This window comes from Drosophila rhopaloa, unplaced genomic scaffold (assembly GCF_018152115.1).
Source record: "Drosophila rhopaloa isolate 14029-0021.01 unplaced genomic scaffold, ASM1815211v1 contig_191, whole genome shotgun sequence".
NCBI classification, from domain to species: Eukaryota; Metazoa; Arthropoda; class Insecta; order Diptera; family Drosophilidae; genus Drosophila; species Drosophila rhopaloa.
Window position 1 is genome coordinate 88,475 of NW_025335074.1, and position 16,682 is coordinate 105,156.

Consider the following 16,682-nt stretch of genomic DNA (forward strand, 5'->3'; position numbering starts at 1 on the left):
AGAAGGACCGTATCCCCACATCGTCGCTCTGGCCCTGCGACCGCATCAATCGCTTTGGTGAGAATTAAAGGTTTATGCCTTTTGTTTGGTCAAAAACCCTTCTTCCCGCCAGCTCCTCCCTCTTTAATGAGCGACCTGCCCAATACACAGAACCGAAATCAAAGAGCCAAGAAAAGTACAACAAAAGGCACTCTCATCGAATCAAATGATACCCTTGGACGGACGAACGATGCCCCAACTTTGGGGGCAATGTAGAGGATTTCAAGGGGTGAGGTAGGGAAATAGTATTTAATTAATAGACCGCAAGCGGGTATCCCGAGGGAGCATTCAATTGAACAAACGAAGACTTTCAATCGTTACGAGTGGTTTTAAAAATACTGGCGGGGGTTAAATGTCATGGTCTATGACTGAAGCCACATTCATCTGAAGCCTTCATAACTTGTATATCTGGGTATTTTGGTTTTTCAACTGTGATCCTAAAATATAGGCATTCTATTTTAAAACTGCACCGAAGATAGCAGCTTTTCGGAAGAAAATAAACTATACTTTAAAATATATTTTTAAATGTTTTTACGGAGCACCCATTTTATATGTAATAGAACGTCCTTCAACTTTATAATAATTCCCCTAAACATAATAAGTGTTGGTCTGTTTATATATATTCTATATCTCTATAAAATGCACAAACAATTTGTTCAAGTGCAGGGCCACCACCATAATTTTATGCACATTAGAACACGCTTCAAATTGTTTATAGTTTTTTTAATCTATCAATCTCAACAATCCGCCTTGAAAGAAATTTTTTTTAGGCTAAGAGAAGCGCGATTTTTTAAATGTTTCCTGAACAATTGAAATGGCTTGATAAAAACTAAAACATATTAAATATGTATACGTACAAACATTTGAGGAACATAAACGGAAACGGAACATAAGCTTTAAGATAACATTAACGTGAAAAAATGGTAAAATTGGTTTTAATCAGGATGTTAAACTGCACAAACTTAAACTTTAATTAGCATTTGGCCGAATTAATGCTTTTATTATTGTAATTTTTTTAATGTGGATGATAAGTGGTATACTTTTTGGCTCAAGGTATTTTGTTTTATGTCACATTTAGCGGCTTTCCTTATTAGTTCTGTGTTCGAGATACTGAAAAGAACAGGTCGGGAACACAAATATAAAAAAAAACAGGACAGGTACAAATGGTAATCTTAATCCTATGAAAAAGTCTAACACAAAACTGGTCGTGATAATCTGTAATATAGGCACTTGAATCTATGCAGTCTTCTATTGAAAACTTAATTTTTTAAAAAAATTTAACAACCTTAAATCGAATTATTTTATGATTTTATGAGTAACTTGCGTGTTTAATCAAAGTTCCTTTTGAAATTACCATTTTTGTTTATGCATAGTTTATTTATAAAATAAAAAAATGTTCGCAACCTTAAAGACATTTGTCTATTTATTTTAGTTGAATTACTATTTTTAACTTTCCTTAAATTATTGTTACTTACGCAATGAATAAGTATGTACTTAGTAGCGTTAGGATATTATTAAATAAATGAAATTTAATTAGTTTGATTGTCAATCATTTATACTGAAAAGTTTAATGTGATTAATATCATTAGGGATCTCATTAACGTAATAAAAGTTTTAAGGAACAACATTTTTATTCGATAATACACATTTATCCTTTTTATAATACTTCAGTTAACATTATTTAAGTCAATTAAAAAGCCAAAGAGAACCTTCTTCATGATACAGGCTGAAGACTCAAAAAGCATAGCACAGCTCTGAAGAGCATTGCATTGAGGAGTCGGCAATAATACGACGCTGATCTATTATTCGCTAGATTGTAAAAATGTAAAAATCACGCTTTCGTGTTGTGTATAAATTGAATGCAATTTATAAATGTCCAGAGTAGAATTAAATCCCCAGCCGTCGGCACAGGCCACGATCGGGTGATGGTGATTTTTCAAAATAAACAACCTTGAGCAGAGGGCTCTGCAGCTCCATAGCACCATAGCTCCAGAGATCCAGGGCCGAGAACAATTGCCAGAGCCCAGAGCAACAATAGACGGCAGCAGCAACAGCCCAAAAGGATCCGCCAGATCGGATCCCTTGGAGCCACAGATGAAAAATTGCGCCAATTGAATTTGACCAGCGATTGTGGTCGATTGCTCCTCATCGCGAGCTGGCTGCGGGAGGTGCTTTCCGGGGATCGGGGAACTTGGCGTGGGGCGGTGGTAATCCACTGGGCGGTCGCTTAGTTTTCAACGCATTTATCAATACCCAAGTGGTTCGCCCGTTCCCCCGAACTCCTTCGAGTCCCATCCCAGGCGTTGACAATGCCAAGGGCGGTGTCGGGTGCCTTCGTTTAATATATTCGAACAGAAAAGAAAAAGACTGCCGCCGTTTCTGATTGAAGATGAAGCCACAAAATCGATTTGGCACAGCTTACATCATTCAGGGAAGGCCTTCACAATCCATTTTTAAGCTTAAAAGTTGATTTTGCCAAATGATAAAATAGGGAGTTATTTTGTATAGTACCAATATAACTAAGAGTCCTAGTTCTTGCAGTTCATTTTTAACCATAATTGCATTCATTTATGGAAGTATTTCTAAGCCTTGTTACTAAAGAACTTAAAAATTATATAATAACCCTCTTATGAAGGTATCAAACCATGAATATTTAACAAATATTTCTAATAATCAATTTTTCACTGTCACAAAACGGGGAATGAGCTAATTTGTTTTACAGCAGGTAATCTTAGAAGAAATCTGAATCAGTAAGGACCAGCTATGAATATTTGTCTCTCATTCTTATTAACAGTTGTGGTTAGTCTATGTTATCCCATAGACTCTGAAGCTGAGGTAACTTGGAAACCTTAAAAATTAAAATTACTGAAGACTCTTGAAATCTATACATGTTATTCTTTATTTCAGAATATAAATTCACTTAAGTCTGACGCATTTGCACACTTAAATGAGGATATGAATAAAGCGGTGGTAGAAAAAAATAAGAGTAAGTACTAGTAGTGTCTACAACGTGCATTTCATTAAAAAAGTTATTTTCCCCTAGATGGTTGGCAATGTGCCGGTGTGACCTGCCCAAAAAAGTTTACCGCGTCCTGCAAAGTGACCAAGGTCTTAAAGCCCTCTGAGAAACTGGACCATGATCTTCTTATTATATGCATGGATAAAAACAATAAAGTAAGGTGCGGTATTACCAGAAGTAGGAAAGGCCAAATGCAGGAAGTTTTGGACATGGACGAGGAGGGAAACACGACTTACGAACAAAAGGAGGTTATTACGACGAATGACGGAACTAAGATACCCAGGTGCCCACGAAGGTGAATCATTACCAATAATTTCTTTGACACAAATATATTTTATTGTACACATATAATATATTATTATTGTATACACTACATGAATAAATATATATATATATAATTTGTGGCTACCAAATATGGTTGATGTATAATATAGAAAAAATAGTTATATATATCTTGGCAAATATTGTTCATAAATAATTTGGTTAAATAATATTAATAAACAATCAGAATGTTTAACCTTAAAGTAAATGTAACGAGTATAAAAAAAACAGAACAACAAATATTTTCATAAATTAAACTATTAGGATCCTATAAGATTTTCAGACAATGAGACTAGGTTAAACACAAAATATAAACTCAATAATTGCACCTTCAAAGACAAACAAAATTCGAGACTAACAAATTAAGTACTTCATGAAAAATTAGTTATGAAATTACACTAGGGAGCCTAAGAGTGCTCTGCCACTGCTCGAAGTTCCTCCATAAGCGAGGGAATGACTTCCACTTTCCGTTGATTCCGATCAGCGACGAGCAGCCTGCTTAGCTCTTCCATATCCGAGCGGCAGGCCATAACGTCCTCACTTAGTTGGCACAAATTCGGTTGACATTGCTGACTCCGCTCAATGAGGTCTAGAATGAAGCTATTGCGGGGGCGACACGTCTCATTGGCTGTTTGTTGAACGAGCTGCGGGTTGAAAAATCAGTTTAATAGATGCCAATAATAACTAATCCAAGTAAATCAGAATTACCTTCTTATAATCATCCATCAGATTTGCTACCTCATGGGCGGGTTCCTGGGGTGTGGTGCTGGCCGTCGATTTGCCCGAATCCGAGGCCTCAAAGCGCGCTCGCTCCGCTGCTAATGTTTGCTCCAGATACTGTGCGAAATATAAATATTTTAGTTTCTTTTACAATAACAGTTCTTTACCCAATAGAGAAATATTAGAGGATATGTTAGTTAGTTCTCTAAAACATCACAATAAAACTGTTACATATCAAATTTAAAAAAGTTTAATAAACACATAAATTGTGCCTATTTTGGTGTAAAATAACCGCCAGAAGTTATGTATTTGTATTTATTTAGAAATAAGATCCGATTTAACTTTAAGAAAAAAAACAAGTTAGCCCGCTTTAAAATGGAAAGTAACCTCAGAATTGCGATAAGCAGGGCACATATATTTAGCTTTTTTAAACGAATTTTTTAATCGATATCGTATTATAAACTTTATACTATTCATGTTACCTTTATTTTGGTCAACGCTTGTTCATGCCTTCCGTTGACCTGCGCCAGCTTTATTTTAAGTCCAGGTAACTCCTCAGCCTTTCGGTTGTTTACTCTCCCGTTTCTTAGTTCTTTTCGCAAAAGTTTGGCCAACTGTGTCCAACTCTTTATTTCTGGCAGCCTCCTCCCCATTTCCATTTCGAGAAATTGACCCAGAGATCGCAAGCACTCTACCGCCTTGCGTTCTTCTGGCGTAGTTTCCTGTCGCTCCGCGAGCAAAGATTTAACCTGGTCTTGTAGCCTGTGTAAGTTTATCGAATCAGCGGAGTGAATCTCCAGATTCTTTTGGAATGTTTCCTTGAGCTGCTGTAACTCCAGCCGATTCTCCTCGTCCTTTGCCAGGCTCAATTTCTGTAGCTTCTGTAGTTCTTCATTTTGGCCAGCAAAAAGTTGATTTAGTTGTTCTAATTCAATTGTTTTATGTTGAAGCTCTGCACGCATTTTCTGCTCAAATTGCTGGGTAGCTTGCAGGGCATCTACAAGTTGTACCCAGTCTGCTTCCATTTCATTTGTGCTCTTTATTTTGGCATCTTGCTGCTGTAACAGTTTTTGGAGCAGCGAAACTGTTTGCATTTTCTGGGTCTTGACATCCGCCAGTTGCACTTCCAAAGTCTCGATGCGATGGATTAGAATAGGATCCTCAAGGTCGGTTTGAGTAGTTTGGCTCTGCTTTGTCTCTTGCTGTCTGGATCTTTCAATTGTTTTTAACTGCTCTTGCCAGATGTCTGCATTCTTGGTTTGGACATCCATTCGGGACTCCGCCTTGGCCAACGCTCTCCTAAGCTCATTACACTGACCTGCATACTCTTGGAGTTTCTCAACCAACTCACCTTCCTTGAGGGAACTTTTCTGCTTAAACTTGCCAATTTCGACTTTTTCCATTTCCAATTGCAGCTTGGTCTCTTCGCACTTAAAAACCATCTCGGCATACTGACCGTGGAGGCTGTGCACTTTCTGCTCAAGCTTTTTCAGAGTGTTTTGCGCCTCTTTCAAATTTTCCTTCAGGCTTTCCTTTTCAAGTTGCAAGGTAGTCAAAGAAATGGTTAAATTCTCCACCTGCTCCAGTTTGAGAGCATCGCTTTGTCGGAGCTGTTCCTCCTCCAAAAGTTGAGCCTGCAATGTGAACTCCAACTGCTCTAGCTGCCGCTGTTGCTCCTCGCTTTGCTCCTTCAACTGGGACATCATCATCAACTCCGTCTGAAGTTCGTTGAGGGAATTTTTAAGGCTGGCAATCTCGCTCGTCTTGCTGTTAATCTCTTTGTGGAACTTAAGACTATATGAGTGCATGAGTTCCAAACTGCTTTCCCGGGTCAACTTTTGTTGGTAGTACTGTTTTAAATCGATGAACTCCTGTTCTTTTAAGGCCAGCAGTTGCTCCTGGGTTTGCAGAGTCTCGTTCAGCTCGGCGATGACATGGCGGAGTTGCTCCCGCTCGGCGGTGACACTGCGCAGGGCAGTGCTCTTCAGTTCTAACTGGTGCTCCATTTGGCTCTTTAGGTCGAGTAGTTGCTTGCATTTTCCCGTCACATGCTTGCTCTCTAGCTCCATGCCGGCCAAAGTTTCCTGAAGCTGCGACAGCTTTTCGTCGTGCTCCAGGCTGAGTATCCGGATGTCATCCAGAAGCATCTTTTTCTGCTTACGGAGGACGTCTATCAACTGACGCTGATCCCGGAGCCGGGCCTCCTGTTGTTTTGTCTCAAAGGAGGAGTCGGGGGATTCCGAATCTCTCTTAAATGAAGATGCGCTGGCGGATCTTGGGGATCCCTGCTCCTGCTGTTTCTCCAGAGTTGCACACCTTGTGTGTAGGCGCATCGATTCCTGCTGCAGCCTTTGGTTCTCCATCAGATATTTTCGCTCCTGGGCGTACAAGCGTTCGAGGGTCTCCAGTCTGCTGTGCTTCTGCGATTTGAGCTCCTGCTTGTACCACTGTTCTGATTTGAGTAGTCTTTCCACTTCGCTGCGCGACCGAAGGAGTTCCCGACGCACCAGAAACATCGACTGCTCCTTTTCCTTTCCTCCTCCCTCATCGCTGGTGAAGCTAAAGTGCCCGGAGTCATCTGCCAACGCTGCAGCGCCCTCGCAGTCTGATTCCATTGTCAAGCTGTAGAAAGGGTTTCATTTCGTGAGTTCGTGGCTAAAAAACAAGTTTTGTGGGCGGATGCCAGTCGGATAATTGGCATAACACTCTAATTGAAACGTACCAATTTATGTTGCAGCACACTTAGCGACGATTTAATTTTGAGTTACTTGTAAGTAATGCCCAATAATTATCGACAAAACTACATTTTAATAGAAATAAACAAAACCTGCAGAAAACTTTGTGGTCGAACAGCTGATAGCGAGAACGGTATGACCGTATTCAAAATACGAATAAATAAACCGGGTTGGTAAGAAAAAATACCATGAAAAATTGTAGGTAAATAAAGCTAATGACAAAATCAGTTCGATTGGGATGCAAAAAATTTATATTTAGTAGTTTATATCGTTTTATCTATTATCTGAATTTTCCAATTTAAACGTAATCTTACCTAAAAATTGATACCGTATTTAAACATAAACATATTTAAAAAGTATTATAATGCTGAAATACAACAAATTCAAGTCTCTTCAAACTGATAAATTCTTGAATTCTCAAAAAAAAATCGAGTAATCGAATTGGGAAATTGCTTAATAGCAGAAGTTCACTTTTTCAAGAACATCCTTATTTTATAAATTCTAATTGGAACTTAAAATAGCTGGCCACACTCAGTCGCAGAAATCATCACAAAAACATGAATTATATTAGCCAGTAAAAATCAAGTGAAAATCGAACTTTTGGTACCGTGACATCCAAAATTGCGTTCCAATTTGCGGCGTAATGCGTTCAATGGTGCTTCGAGCGCTTAGCGGAGATCAGAGCAACTGCAGCATGTGAGAACAGTTTGCAAGCAATTCGAGCAATTGCGTCGTGTTACAAAACCTTGGCCCTGGTTAAATCCCCCACAACAACTCGCGCATTATGGCCAGTGCAGCGGATGACTCAACATCCGTGGGTCAGGAGGAGCAGGAGTCCTTCTCCATTTTCCATGAGGGCAGGACCCTGCAGCTCCACTGGCGCGGTCTGCCTCCCTTGCGGCGGGCTCCCGCATCGCGGATCTGCAGCATTGGCGAGGGCCTGCTCCTCCTGACTACCGACCACGCCCTATACTCCGCTCAGCTGCAGGCGAACCGCAGCCACCTGGACCTGCAACTCCTCCGCACAGATGTGGTGGATGTGGACTTCTGTTCCGGCCGCCAGGAGCTGTTCGTAGTTCTGAGCAGCGGCTCCGTACAGCGCCAGGTGATAGGATCTGGCCGGGATGTGGGACACCCGCACGCCTGGCAAACCCTCGGCTTTGACCCTCTGGAACTGCTCGCCGAAGGCGTTCGCATTCGGCGGGTTTGCTGCTCCGCCCAGGGCGTTGTCTTTGTCGGCGCTGGGGGAGAAACCTATGTCATGGGCAGCTGCGGAGAGGTCTTTAAGGCGGAGCAACAACCCCGCCACATGCGCTTATACGAAGAAGGCAAGGAACTGCTCGACTTAGCAGCCGGAAACGAGCACTTTGTGATGCTGGTGGCCCCCTACAATCTGGCTGACGATGTGCTACAGCTACAGGTGGCCAATGCAAAGGAGGAACCAGAGGACGAACGGGCCTCTGTGAAATCCCTCAGCAGTGACAACTCAGAGCGCAGCTTTGCGGCCAACACGAGGCACCTGCTTCACCAGGGATACGCCCTACTTCACACCCAACTCTTTACCTTCGGAGCATCCAACAATGGGCTTCTTGGCACCGGAGATCATATCCGGAGAGCCAATGTTACGCGCCTTCAGAAACTGGACAGCATGGGCGTGTGCAGCATTGCAGCCGGGTTGGAGCACACTGTGGTTCGCACTCTGGACGGAAGACTTTACCACTGGGGCCTCAACAATCACTCCCAGTTGGGCGAGGATGTAAGCTCGCCCATGGAGATTACCATTGCGGATAACGTGGCATCGCTTCCTATAGAGCAGAACTCGGCTCTGGAAGCAACTTGCGGGGACTACCACACGCTGCTGCTGAAGGCGTCCGGGCAGATACAATCCCTCCAGCCGCCACCTCCAATGCGACACCTGCAGCAATCCAGCACTTATGCCCAGACGCTCCTCCAGCTTCAGCTGGGAGCTGCGTGGCCGCGACAACTCCGACTGCTCATGTGTTCCGGGCGTTACACTGTGCAAAACCAAAGGCAGTTCCAGCGACAGTATCACTACTACCTAAGCCACCTGCAATCGCAACTGCAGCTGCTGCTTAAGCACCGGCAGGCAGTCCAAACGCTGGAAATCTGGCAACGGCAATCTGCGCTGGAATCGATCAGCGTCCTTGGTCCGCTGTTGGTCTGTTGGGAGCGAATGCTATGCCTGCTGGTGGCGACCTTGCATTCGCTAGAGGGATTCTACCGGGCGGACTTTGTGCAACCCGCCGATCTGCTGTTCATCTGCCACTACAAGGAGTACATCGACCTGTTCGATGCATACACGAAGTCCTATTGCGATGTGTACTCGGTGAATGGATTTGGTGAAGCGGTGGCTGCAATCGCTGGACTTAGCAGCCCGTTGGCCGAGCTAAACGAGGAGAGCTACGTCATTCGGTTGTTCCAGCAACCCTTTAGTATCTACCAGCTGTTTGTTCAGTTCATGGAGCTGCTAGTAAAGACGCAGCCAGAGTATGGAGAGCACAGGGTGGCCTGGTCTGAGTTCGCTAGGCACAGCTGCATCAGCCAGGAGCTGGCCGTGAATACCAAGGATTTCTGGAGCAGCAACGACCGTAACCCCAGGATTGTTCAGTTTAGAAAACGAGAACGAAGGGTGATCCTCACGTCAGCCCTAGTTCCATTAAAACTAGTCACCTCCGCCATCAGCATTTCCAGCAACAGCTTCATCCTCTTCTCCGACTTTCTGTGCCAGGTGGGCGGCAATTCGCTGTACTCCTATCCTTTAACAACCCTGTGGGTCTGGACCGAGGGCGATCTTTGCCTGCGATTGACAACGCCGGAAAAGAGTTTCCTGGTGTCCACGCGTTCGCAGGAAATGCGCAAGGTCTGGCTAGACCAACTGCAGTCGAGCATTGTTGCATCTTTAGGCAGGCCGCTCGGTAGTCCGGTGCCCAGTACTCGCTCCACAGGATACGAGTTTAGTCGGGAGCATCCGAAGTTCTCCCGGGTCAAGGCATGCGGCACCTGGAGGAAGGGCGTCCTCCACGGGAACTGCTACCTGGAGTATCCAGACGGGAGTGTCTACTGCGGGGAACTGCAACATGGCGTCATCGAAGGTAAGAGATCTATTCAAAAAAAAATTAAATAGTTAAAACCAGACACCGTTTAAATAGCAGTTATTATATATATGTACAAATTAAAAATTTGTGATGATTTTGACGAAATCTTTTAAATTTCGCCTAGATTAAGGTCAACGTGTGAATGAAAGCCAAGCCTATATAGAGCACAAATGAGCGATACATATAAAACGAACTATTTTTCTAAAACACCTATTGCACATTCTTTCCTATGTTTACAAAATTTTTTAGTCCAATCATCTTTATTGGTTTACACAAATATTTTATGTTGATATACATAACCAACTCAACTTATTAAACTATTTCTTTACGCAGGCTACGGCAAGATGGTGATTCCGTCATCGGGCCTGTATGTGGGCCACTTCAAAGGTGGGCGCTTCCACGGCTACGGAGTCTACGAAACCCACAGCAAGGATTCTCCCGAAAGTGAAGTGTACGAGGGCAACTTCTGCGAGGGTCTGTTCCACGGCCATGGGATGATGCGAAACAACCGATACATCTACGTGGGCGAGTACCAGGCCAACGCCCGCAGTGGTTACGGCGTGATCGAGGACCTGGTTAGCGGAGACAAGTACATGGGCATGTTTGCAGACAACAAGCGTTCGGGGATCGGCAGCTGCATCACCAACCGAGGCGACTACTTCGAGGGGAGCTTCTCCGGAGACGATCTAATGGGTAGTGGGGTTGCGGTCTTCGAGAATGACTATTACTATGAGGGCGAACTCACTCTTAACGGTCCCAACGGGCGGGGGGAGTATTACATGCCCAGTGGAGATGCGTGTGGAGGAAGTGGAGTTATACCGGCCGGGGAGTCCGATGACACCTGCGAGCTGATCGGCAACAAGATGTTCGGACAGCTCAGCGGCAGCTGGGAGACGGTGCGCATACAGGCTGGCGAGCTGGTGCTAAATCGACGCTTTCCCAAATACCCCAGGTGAGTTAATGGAACCCAAAATAAATATTTTGAGGTCATTGAGTTATTTCACCAGTTTAAAAAAAGGCCTTTACCAAAAACAACCATTTAACTTTTTTCAACACGTTATGTATTTTTAATACAAAAATAATACTTTTATATTATGAAAACTGTAAGGATCACAGAGCTTTAACTATTATTATCTTTATTTAGCTCACTGGGACGTCAAGTGGTGGATCACAATCGCAAATGGCGCTCGCTGTTCAACAACTTTGAATCCGACCTGGCCAATTGCACGGCGACCAACAGCAGCTCAGGAGGTATTCCATCAGGAGGTACCCTCAGGAAATCCTCGAAACCATCACTCAGCACGGCCCAACTCTGGAACTGCATTGCAGTGTACATGAGCAAGCAACGGGCTCGGGAGGGAGCCAAGCCTGGGAACTACTTTAACAACATCCTGCTCAGTTTGCCGCTGCCACAGAAGACTTCTTCCCCGCTGGCGAAAGCGCGGACTACCACAAACGCACTTAGCAAGCTGCAAACGGAGGCTGCATCGGCGCTGGACTTTCTGGGATTTCCACCACGACGCATCCATTCCCAAGAGACACTTAACAGCAAGCCTGGTGGATTGCAGAGGGCGGATAGCTTGCTCTCTATGGGTCACAATTCATCTCGTGACTTGGACACTAGCAGTCTGGCCAGTTTTCAGTTGGACCCAACCCTTCTGAACAGCACTGTCAATGGCGAAGAATCCAGCACGCTTAACGAAAGTTTTTCAAAATTAAGTCACAACAACAACAATAACAGCATTTCAAAGCACATGAACAACAGCGATTGCTCCATTACCTCGACCACATCCACGACGAGTGCAATGCTGGAGCAGGTGCCCAGTTTTGGAATGGCCTCGGTGCTCACAGAGCAGGATGTGGCCTCTATACGCTTGTACCTGGAGCAGGCTTTCAAGGATCGCCATCATCCGCTGTACGCTTTGAACGACCGCATCGCGAACTGTTTTCACTATTCATATGGCTACTGGAAGGTTAAACCCACCCCGATCCTGGCTAAACAGGCGATGAGAGAGTGGGAGTCTATATCAAGACGCATTTACCGCTTTGTACGCAAGATGTTTCCTGCTTTGCCCGAGGACTATTGTCATATGGAGGGAAGCAGGGAGGTTATATCGCATATTACCCTGCTGTACCCTTTGGTGCTATCGGAGGGAATCTACTCAACCTTATTTGTGTTGTACGCAAATAAGTACAGTCGAAAAGACGAAATGTACCGGCAGAATCTGAATCTTGCCGAGAAACTTAAGGACCAAGAACTTGTTGAACTTATGGGCCATGAGAGGTAAACAAAATAATCACAAAGGGAAAAATCAAACTTGCCTGTAAATTTGTTAGCATATTAATATGCATTTTAGAACTATACCCTTGTTGTTTATAGGTAAATTTTAAAAGCGCTTTCAAAAACATCTTTTGAAAAATCTTTGAAATCTAATTTTACCATATTTTTCGTTTTAATCTTATAAACGGGGTCCTATTTTAGTTTCAATTATAAAAAAATTGATAAAAATTATAGCATGAAAACAGCATTACAAAAGACACATACAGAGTTTAAAAATGTATCAGTTAAAGAGAACCCAAAGTATAAAAGTTACCTTTTTATAACAATTAGCTTCGTTTATTCCATTTTATGTATTACGCACGGTTCATACAAAAATTAAAGTAAAAGTGTTGTTTTCGTTTTAGTTTCCTCCATAATGTGATGCTGGACCCTAAATTCCAGGAGTCAGTCCAGACACTGAAGGAACTGCAGGAGAAGTTTAGTCCTCAGGACATGTTGACTGTGATACAGCGCAGCACGCAGCTGCTAACCGAGGCCTACGAGCACGCCATGGCTGGTGAGTTCTCACCCGCTTTGTAATCTGTGAAACTGTTCGTTAATTGCCCTGATTTATAGATAATGCCGCCCAGCTCAATGCGGACAACATGATACCGCTCACTATGCTCACAATGCTGCGCGCTGCGGTTCCCCACTTGGGTGCGGAACTGGCTTTGCTGGACGATCTGACGGGTGGGCCCAACTTCCAGGCCGAGATGAATGGAATGGCCGGCTATTGCTACACCACACTGAAGGCCGCCTATGAACATGTGACCTTGAAAGCCTTGCAAAAGAATCCCTGAGCGGACTTAGCCCAAAGATAGCAGGTGTAATATTTATCGTTTTTTACTTGTTAAATCTATTGTCTCGGTAGTTGATAAACCCCGAAAATACGGGGCTTTAATCGAAAGGATAAGTTAAAAGGGAACTGGTAAATTCTTTGTTGGCACTGTGAAGCTTAGGTAAATTGGAACCGCTACTGTAGATTTCCCGTTTGTAGCCTGTATATACCTTTAAAGACGAAACTCCCTCATAGAATTATGGGAATCGATCCTGTACAGAAGCTGATGGAAAGTTTCTAGATCAGTGTAGGAAATGTGTATCTATATATTTATGTATGTATCTTTATCTGTTTTGTATATTCTAAGTTAACACATTAACATTCCGATTACTCACCAAACCAAATAAATAATCTACACACATGAATGGGATCTAATTGGTCTCAAAATCCTTGAGGCTCGGAGGCTTCTGGTCGTAGTCCATAGGGAAAAGAGTTTCAGCCATGTGCGAGGCAAAGTGAGCCTTGTCAAGCTTGTAGACGATATACTTTTCGGGGAACGAAGTACCCTCTTCGTGGTTGTAAACCAGGATCACGGGATCGTTCTGCTTGGCGATCTTGCGGGTGACCAAGTAGGCCAAGCCGTAGATGGCCTTTCGGAAGATATTCCTGCGATGCGCGGTAAGGCATTTGGTGCGGATTGGGAGCATTGTGACGTTGTGATACATCGAAACGTAATCCTCGGCAGAGCGCATGTGGCTGACGAAGAGGATGGGAGCCTGCGGCCGAAAGTGGGCGATCTTCTGCACCATCCGCGTGGTCACTCCGACCACGACGATCGACACCGCATGAACCTCCATGGAGGCTGTTACCACTGCCCGAGCTAGGCTATCCGCTCCCGTGTGGGAGCGATCGCAATAGGGACTACTGGCCAGCGCCTGTGGACAGATCTGCTGGAAGATGGCGTCTTGCAGGTAGCGGAAGTAGCAGGTCATTTTCGGCTGGGGGCAGGAAACCACGTACTTGTCCGGATAGTAGAACGTGTAGTAGTAATGCGCCGGGTCGACCCTAAGCTTCTGCTCGTCTAGAAGCCGCGGATCAAAGATGATGGGCTTCTGCGAAGCGTAGGCCAGCTGCATGAAGCACTCGGCGTCGGGGCAGAGGTGCATGATGTCCGGAACAATTGCCGGCTGCTGCAGTTCTACTAGGAAGCCATCGTAGCGCTTGGTGGCCCAGTTTAGCTCCCCTTTGCAGCCCTGGATCTCATTGAGGACCACTCTGGCGTACAGCCGCATTCCATCGCAGTGCATGGCGGCCATCGCATGCTCCAAATCGTCCAGGTACTTCGGGGTGCCCACAATATGGGAAATCACCACATTCAGACCCACCTCTCGGGCGAAAGTGAGGTCCTCCAGCTCCTCGTACGAGACCCGGAATCGGGGACACCTGGCCGGAAACAGCACAGGCATGTAGGCGAACAACACTCCGCCCCGGGCCACACAGCACCTGAGGTGGTCCGCGTGGATGCTCCGCACCATCAGCTGGATGTCCTCGCCAATCAGGATGAAGTCAAAGTGTTGCACATCGACGAGCAGAAAGCGGGCGTTCACATATATCACATCCGAGCTGCACCGGTCGGAGTAATCCCGGTCCACGGTCAGGATTATCTTCTGGCCCTGCACCAGGTCGACAGACGTCTTGCCTTCCTGGCGGAATTGAGTGCTGAACCCGCCGGTAAACTGGTGGCGCGGCGAAAGCTTTACCATGACTGAGGACGTCACCGGGAAGCCCAGCTCCTTGGAAACACTAATCTCAGCCTCACGCACCCTCACGATCAGGCTCTGGTTGTCATGCTGGGTGCCGACGAAAAGATTAATCAGGAAGCAGCGGACTCCGTTTACTGAAAGTAAAGAGGATGTGGTTTGAAATTATTATTTGATGCTTTCTAAGTCTAAAAACAATTATCATACATATATCATCACGCGAGAGTTTATCTAAGGAGCAGACACAATTTTACACCTCTGAAGTATTGACTATGCTTTTTAAGGAGGAAAAAGGTATCACTATCTTCCTACTCCTACTACCAAAAATTAATTTCCAATTAAAATTTGGAGTTGGTGGTGTTTATTTTTGAAATTTTCTGTATGGATTTTACTGGTATGTTTCTTTAAATGCCGATCCTTTTCGTTTATGAATTATAAAAATAACTTAGGCAAAATCAATTTCAGAGGTGTATAAATGAAAAAGTAATGGGAAATGTGCTTACGAAAATATGTAGTAATATCATCTTTCAAACTCACGAAGATAACTTTTGAGCTCTTGTTCGCAGCTCAGCATTGCCGTAAGTTCGATACACTTGCGATTCTCGTTGGGATCGGGTGCCATCGGAGAGGTCAGGATCTGGAAGCCTTTGAAGTAGCCATGCCAGCGATCCTCCTCGAATGGGATTAGGCACAGGTCCTCGCTCAACTCCTCGAAGTCGACTTCCTCCTCGGAGCCCCCGTCTGATTTATGGTTAACTTCCGACATTAAAGAATATCTAGAGCGGAGGACCTGCATATCACTTCCGGCCCGGTAAAAGCTGGCTTCCTCATCCTGACCCAGAAGGTGGAAGAAGGTGTTCCGCCGCTGAATGTTCGCCAGTTTCTCCTTGGCCTTCTGCAACTTCTCCACGTCCACAGAGATGATGCGCAGTCGGGTGAACATGTTGTCCACTATCGACTCGATGGTCGAAACCGGCTCCCCGTTACTATCTTCATTTTCGCTCATTGTTAATAGAAAATTTAGGCAACGAATAAATAACTGTGTGATTGTCAAATTTGATGGAGAAAATGTGACCTAGCATTTGGTAGTACTCCCATTAGGATACGATTTTTAGTTTATAGTTTGTTGAGAAGAAAAAAAACATAAATATAAACTAATTTTGGAAACATGTTTTGAAATAAAGTAACCCGTACGGTAGATATGTCTCAAAAAAATAATTTGGGAAAGTGTTAGTTCATAATTTGGAAATATTATATTAACATTCTTAGCACCTTAAAAACTAGAAGAAGATAATTTCAAATTTTTTAAGATATCATCTTTTATAATTTTAGTCGTCCCTGTTAGGAACATACAAGTATTTTACAAGGCTGCCTGAAAGAAAAAATCACATTTATTACAAGCTTAGAACGACAGATAAAATTGGTTTGTTTGAATAAAATTCGATTAAATAATCTAATTTTTATAAATTATTGCATATGATATAGATATGTGTGTTTTTCTTAACCGATTCTAGGAAAACTTTTAAATGGTATACAAATTTAGACATTTTGAAAACAGCAGTAGAATGATAACTTCACAGAGTGTGTTTATTAGAATCAAGCTTATCAAAAGTCTTAAAGCCAAATTCCATTTTTTTAATAGTGTCGGAAGCAAATCAGTCTGCCTATACTACGGGAATTAATATCAATTATCGTAGATGAATTTGGGCTTAACGTATTGCTCCTTTTATTTACATCTTCAAGGAATTTCTGACGGAAGCTGTAAACTCATCCGATAATTGACAAGTTATATGATTCTGTAATAGCAGGCATGCATAAGTGCAGCTATAAAATTACATAATTTTATCTTAGCTGCAGCCGTTATCCGCATTAAA

The 16,682-nt window shown here is 43.7% G+C and overlaps 4 protein-coding genes across 4 annotated transcripts; 2 read left to right on the plus strand and 2 right to left on the minus strand.

Annotated features, from left to right (window-relative positions):
• Nucleotides 1-2,761: 2,761 nt before the first annotated feature.
• Nucleotides 2,762-3,606, plus strand: LOC108052832. The gene is made up of 3 exons (XM_017135331.2): nucleotides 2,762-2,874; nucleotides 2,947-3,025; nucleotides 3,083-3,606. The coding sequence occupies exons 1-3, from the start codon at nucleotides 2,803-2,805 to the stop codon at nucleotides 3,355-3,357; spliced, it is 426 nt and encodes a 141-aa protein (XP_016990820.1). The 5' UTR covers nucleotides 2,762-2,802; the 3' UTR covers nucleotides 3,358-3,606.
• Nucleotides 3,607-3,721: 115 nt separating this feature from the next.
• On the minus strand, nucleotides 3,722-6,960 carry LOC108052831 (early endosome antigen 1). The gene is made up of 4 exons (XM_017135329.2): nucleotides 6,822-6,960; nucleotides 4,582-6,721; nucleotides 4,088-4,216; nucleotides 3,722-4,023 (listed from the first exon to the last, which is right to left on the minus strand). The coding sequence occupies exons 2-4, from the start codon at nucleotides 6,712-6,714 to the stop codon at nucleotides 3,787-3,789; spliced, it is 2,499 nt and encodes an 832-aa protein (XP_016990818.2). The 5' UTR covers nucleotides 6,715-6,721; nucleotides 6,822-6,960; the 3' UTR covers nucleotides 3,722-3,786.
• A 381-nt stretch (nucleotides 6,961-7,341) lies between these two features.
• LOC108052826 (alsin homolog) lies at nucleotides 7,342-13,473 on the plus strand. Its single transcript, XM_017135323.2, has 5 exons — nucleotides 7,342-9,947; nucleotides 10,284-10,902; nucleotides 11,095-12,234; nucleotides 12,636-12,787; nucleotides 12,847-13,473. The coding sequence occupies exons 1-5, from the start codon at nucleotides 7,619-7,621 to the stop codon at nucleotides 13,068-13,070; spliced, it is 4,464 nt and encodes a 1,487-aa protein (XP_016990812.1). The 5' UTR covers nucleotides 7,342-7,618; the 3' UTR covers nucleotides 13,071-13,473.
• A 2-nt stretch (nucleotides 13,474-13,475) lies between these two features.
• On the minus strand, nucleotides 13,476-15,901 carry LOC108052827. The gene is made up of 2 exons (XM_017135324.2): nucleotides 15,346-15,901; nucleotides 13,476-14,945 (listed from the first exon to the last, which is right to left on the minus strand). Exons 1-2 carry the CDS (start codon nucleotides 15,812-15,814, stop codon nucleotides 13,480-13,482), a joined length of 1,935 nt encoding a protein of 644 aa, XP_016990813.2. The 5' UTR covers nucleotides 15,815-15,901; the 3' UTR covers nucleotides 13,476-13,479.
• Between the last annotated feature and the right edge of the window lie 781 nt (nucleotides 15,902-16,682).

What these genes read in the sequence shown, in the direction of transcription:
- LOC108052826 (XM_017135323.2), top strand. Translation starts at nt 7,619, where the DNA reads ATGGCCAGTGCAGCGGATGACTCAACATCCGTGGGTCAGGAGGAGCAG. An exon ending in CGCTTTCCCAAATACCCCAG is followed by an intron (nt 10,903 to 11,094) that starts GTGAGTTAATGG and finishes ATCTTTATTTAG; the next exon opens with CTCACTGGGACGTCAAGTGG. An exon ending in CTACGAGCACGCCATGGCTG is followed by an intron (nt 12,788 to 12,846) that starts GTGAGTTCTCAC and finishes CCTGATTTATAG; the next exon opens with ATAATGCCGCCCAGCTCAAT.
- LOC108052831 (XM_017135329.2), bottom strand. Translation starts at nt 6,714, where the DNA reads ATGGAATCAGACTGCGAGGGCGCTGCAGCGTTGGCAGATGACTCCGGG. An exon ending in AAGCGTTGACCAAAATAAAG is followed by an intron (nt 4,217 to 4,581) that starts GTAACATGAATA and finishes TATTTCGCACAG; the next exon opens with TATCTGGAGCAAACATTAGC. An exon ending in TGATGGATGATTATAAGAAG is followed by an intron (nt 4,024 to 4,087) that starts GTAATTCTGATT and finishes TTCAACCCGCAG; the next exon opens with CTCGTTCAACAAACAGCCAA.
- LOC108052827 (XM_017135324.2), bottom strand. Translation starts at nt 15,814, where the DNA reads ATGAGCGAAAATGAAGATAGTAACGGGGAGCCGGTTTCGACCATCGAG. An exon ending in AGAGCTCAAAAGTTATCTTC is followed by an intron (nt 14,946 to 15,345) that starts GTGAGTTTGAAA and finishes CTTTACTTTCAG; the next exon opens with TAAACGGAGTCCGCTGCTTC.
- LOC108052832 (XM_017135331.2), top strand. Translation starts at nt 2,803, where the DNA reads ATGAATATTTGTCTCTCATTCTTATTAACAGTTGTGGTTAGTCTATGT. An exon ending in CCATAGACTCTGAAGCTGAG is followed by an intron (nt 2,875 to 2,946) that starts GTAACTTGGAAA and finishes TCTTTATTTCAG; the next exon opens with AATATAAATTCACTTAAGTC. An exon ending in GGTGGTAGAAAAAAATAAGA is followed by an intron (nt 3,026 to 3,082) that starts GTAAGTACTAGT and finishes ATTTTCCCCTAG; the next exon opens with ATGGTTGGCAATGTGCCGGT.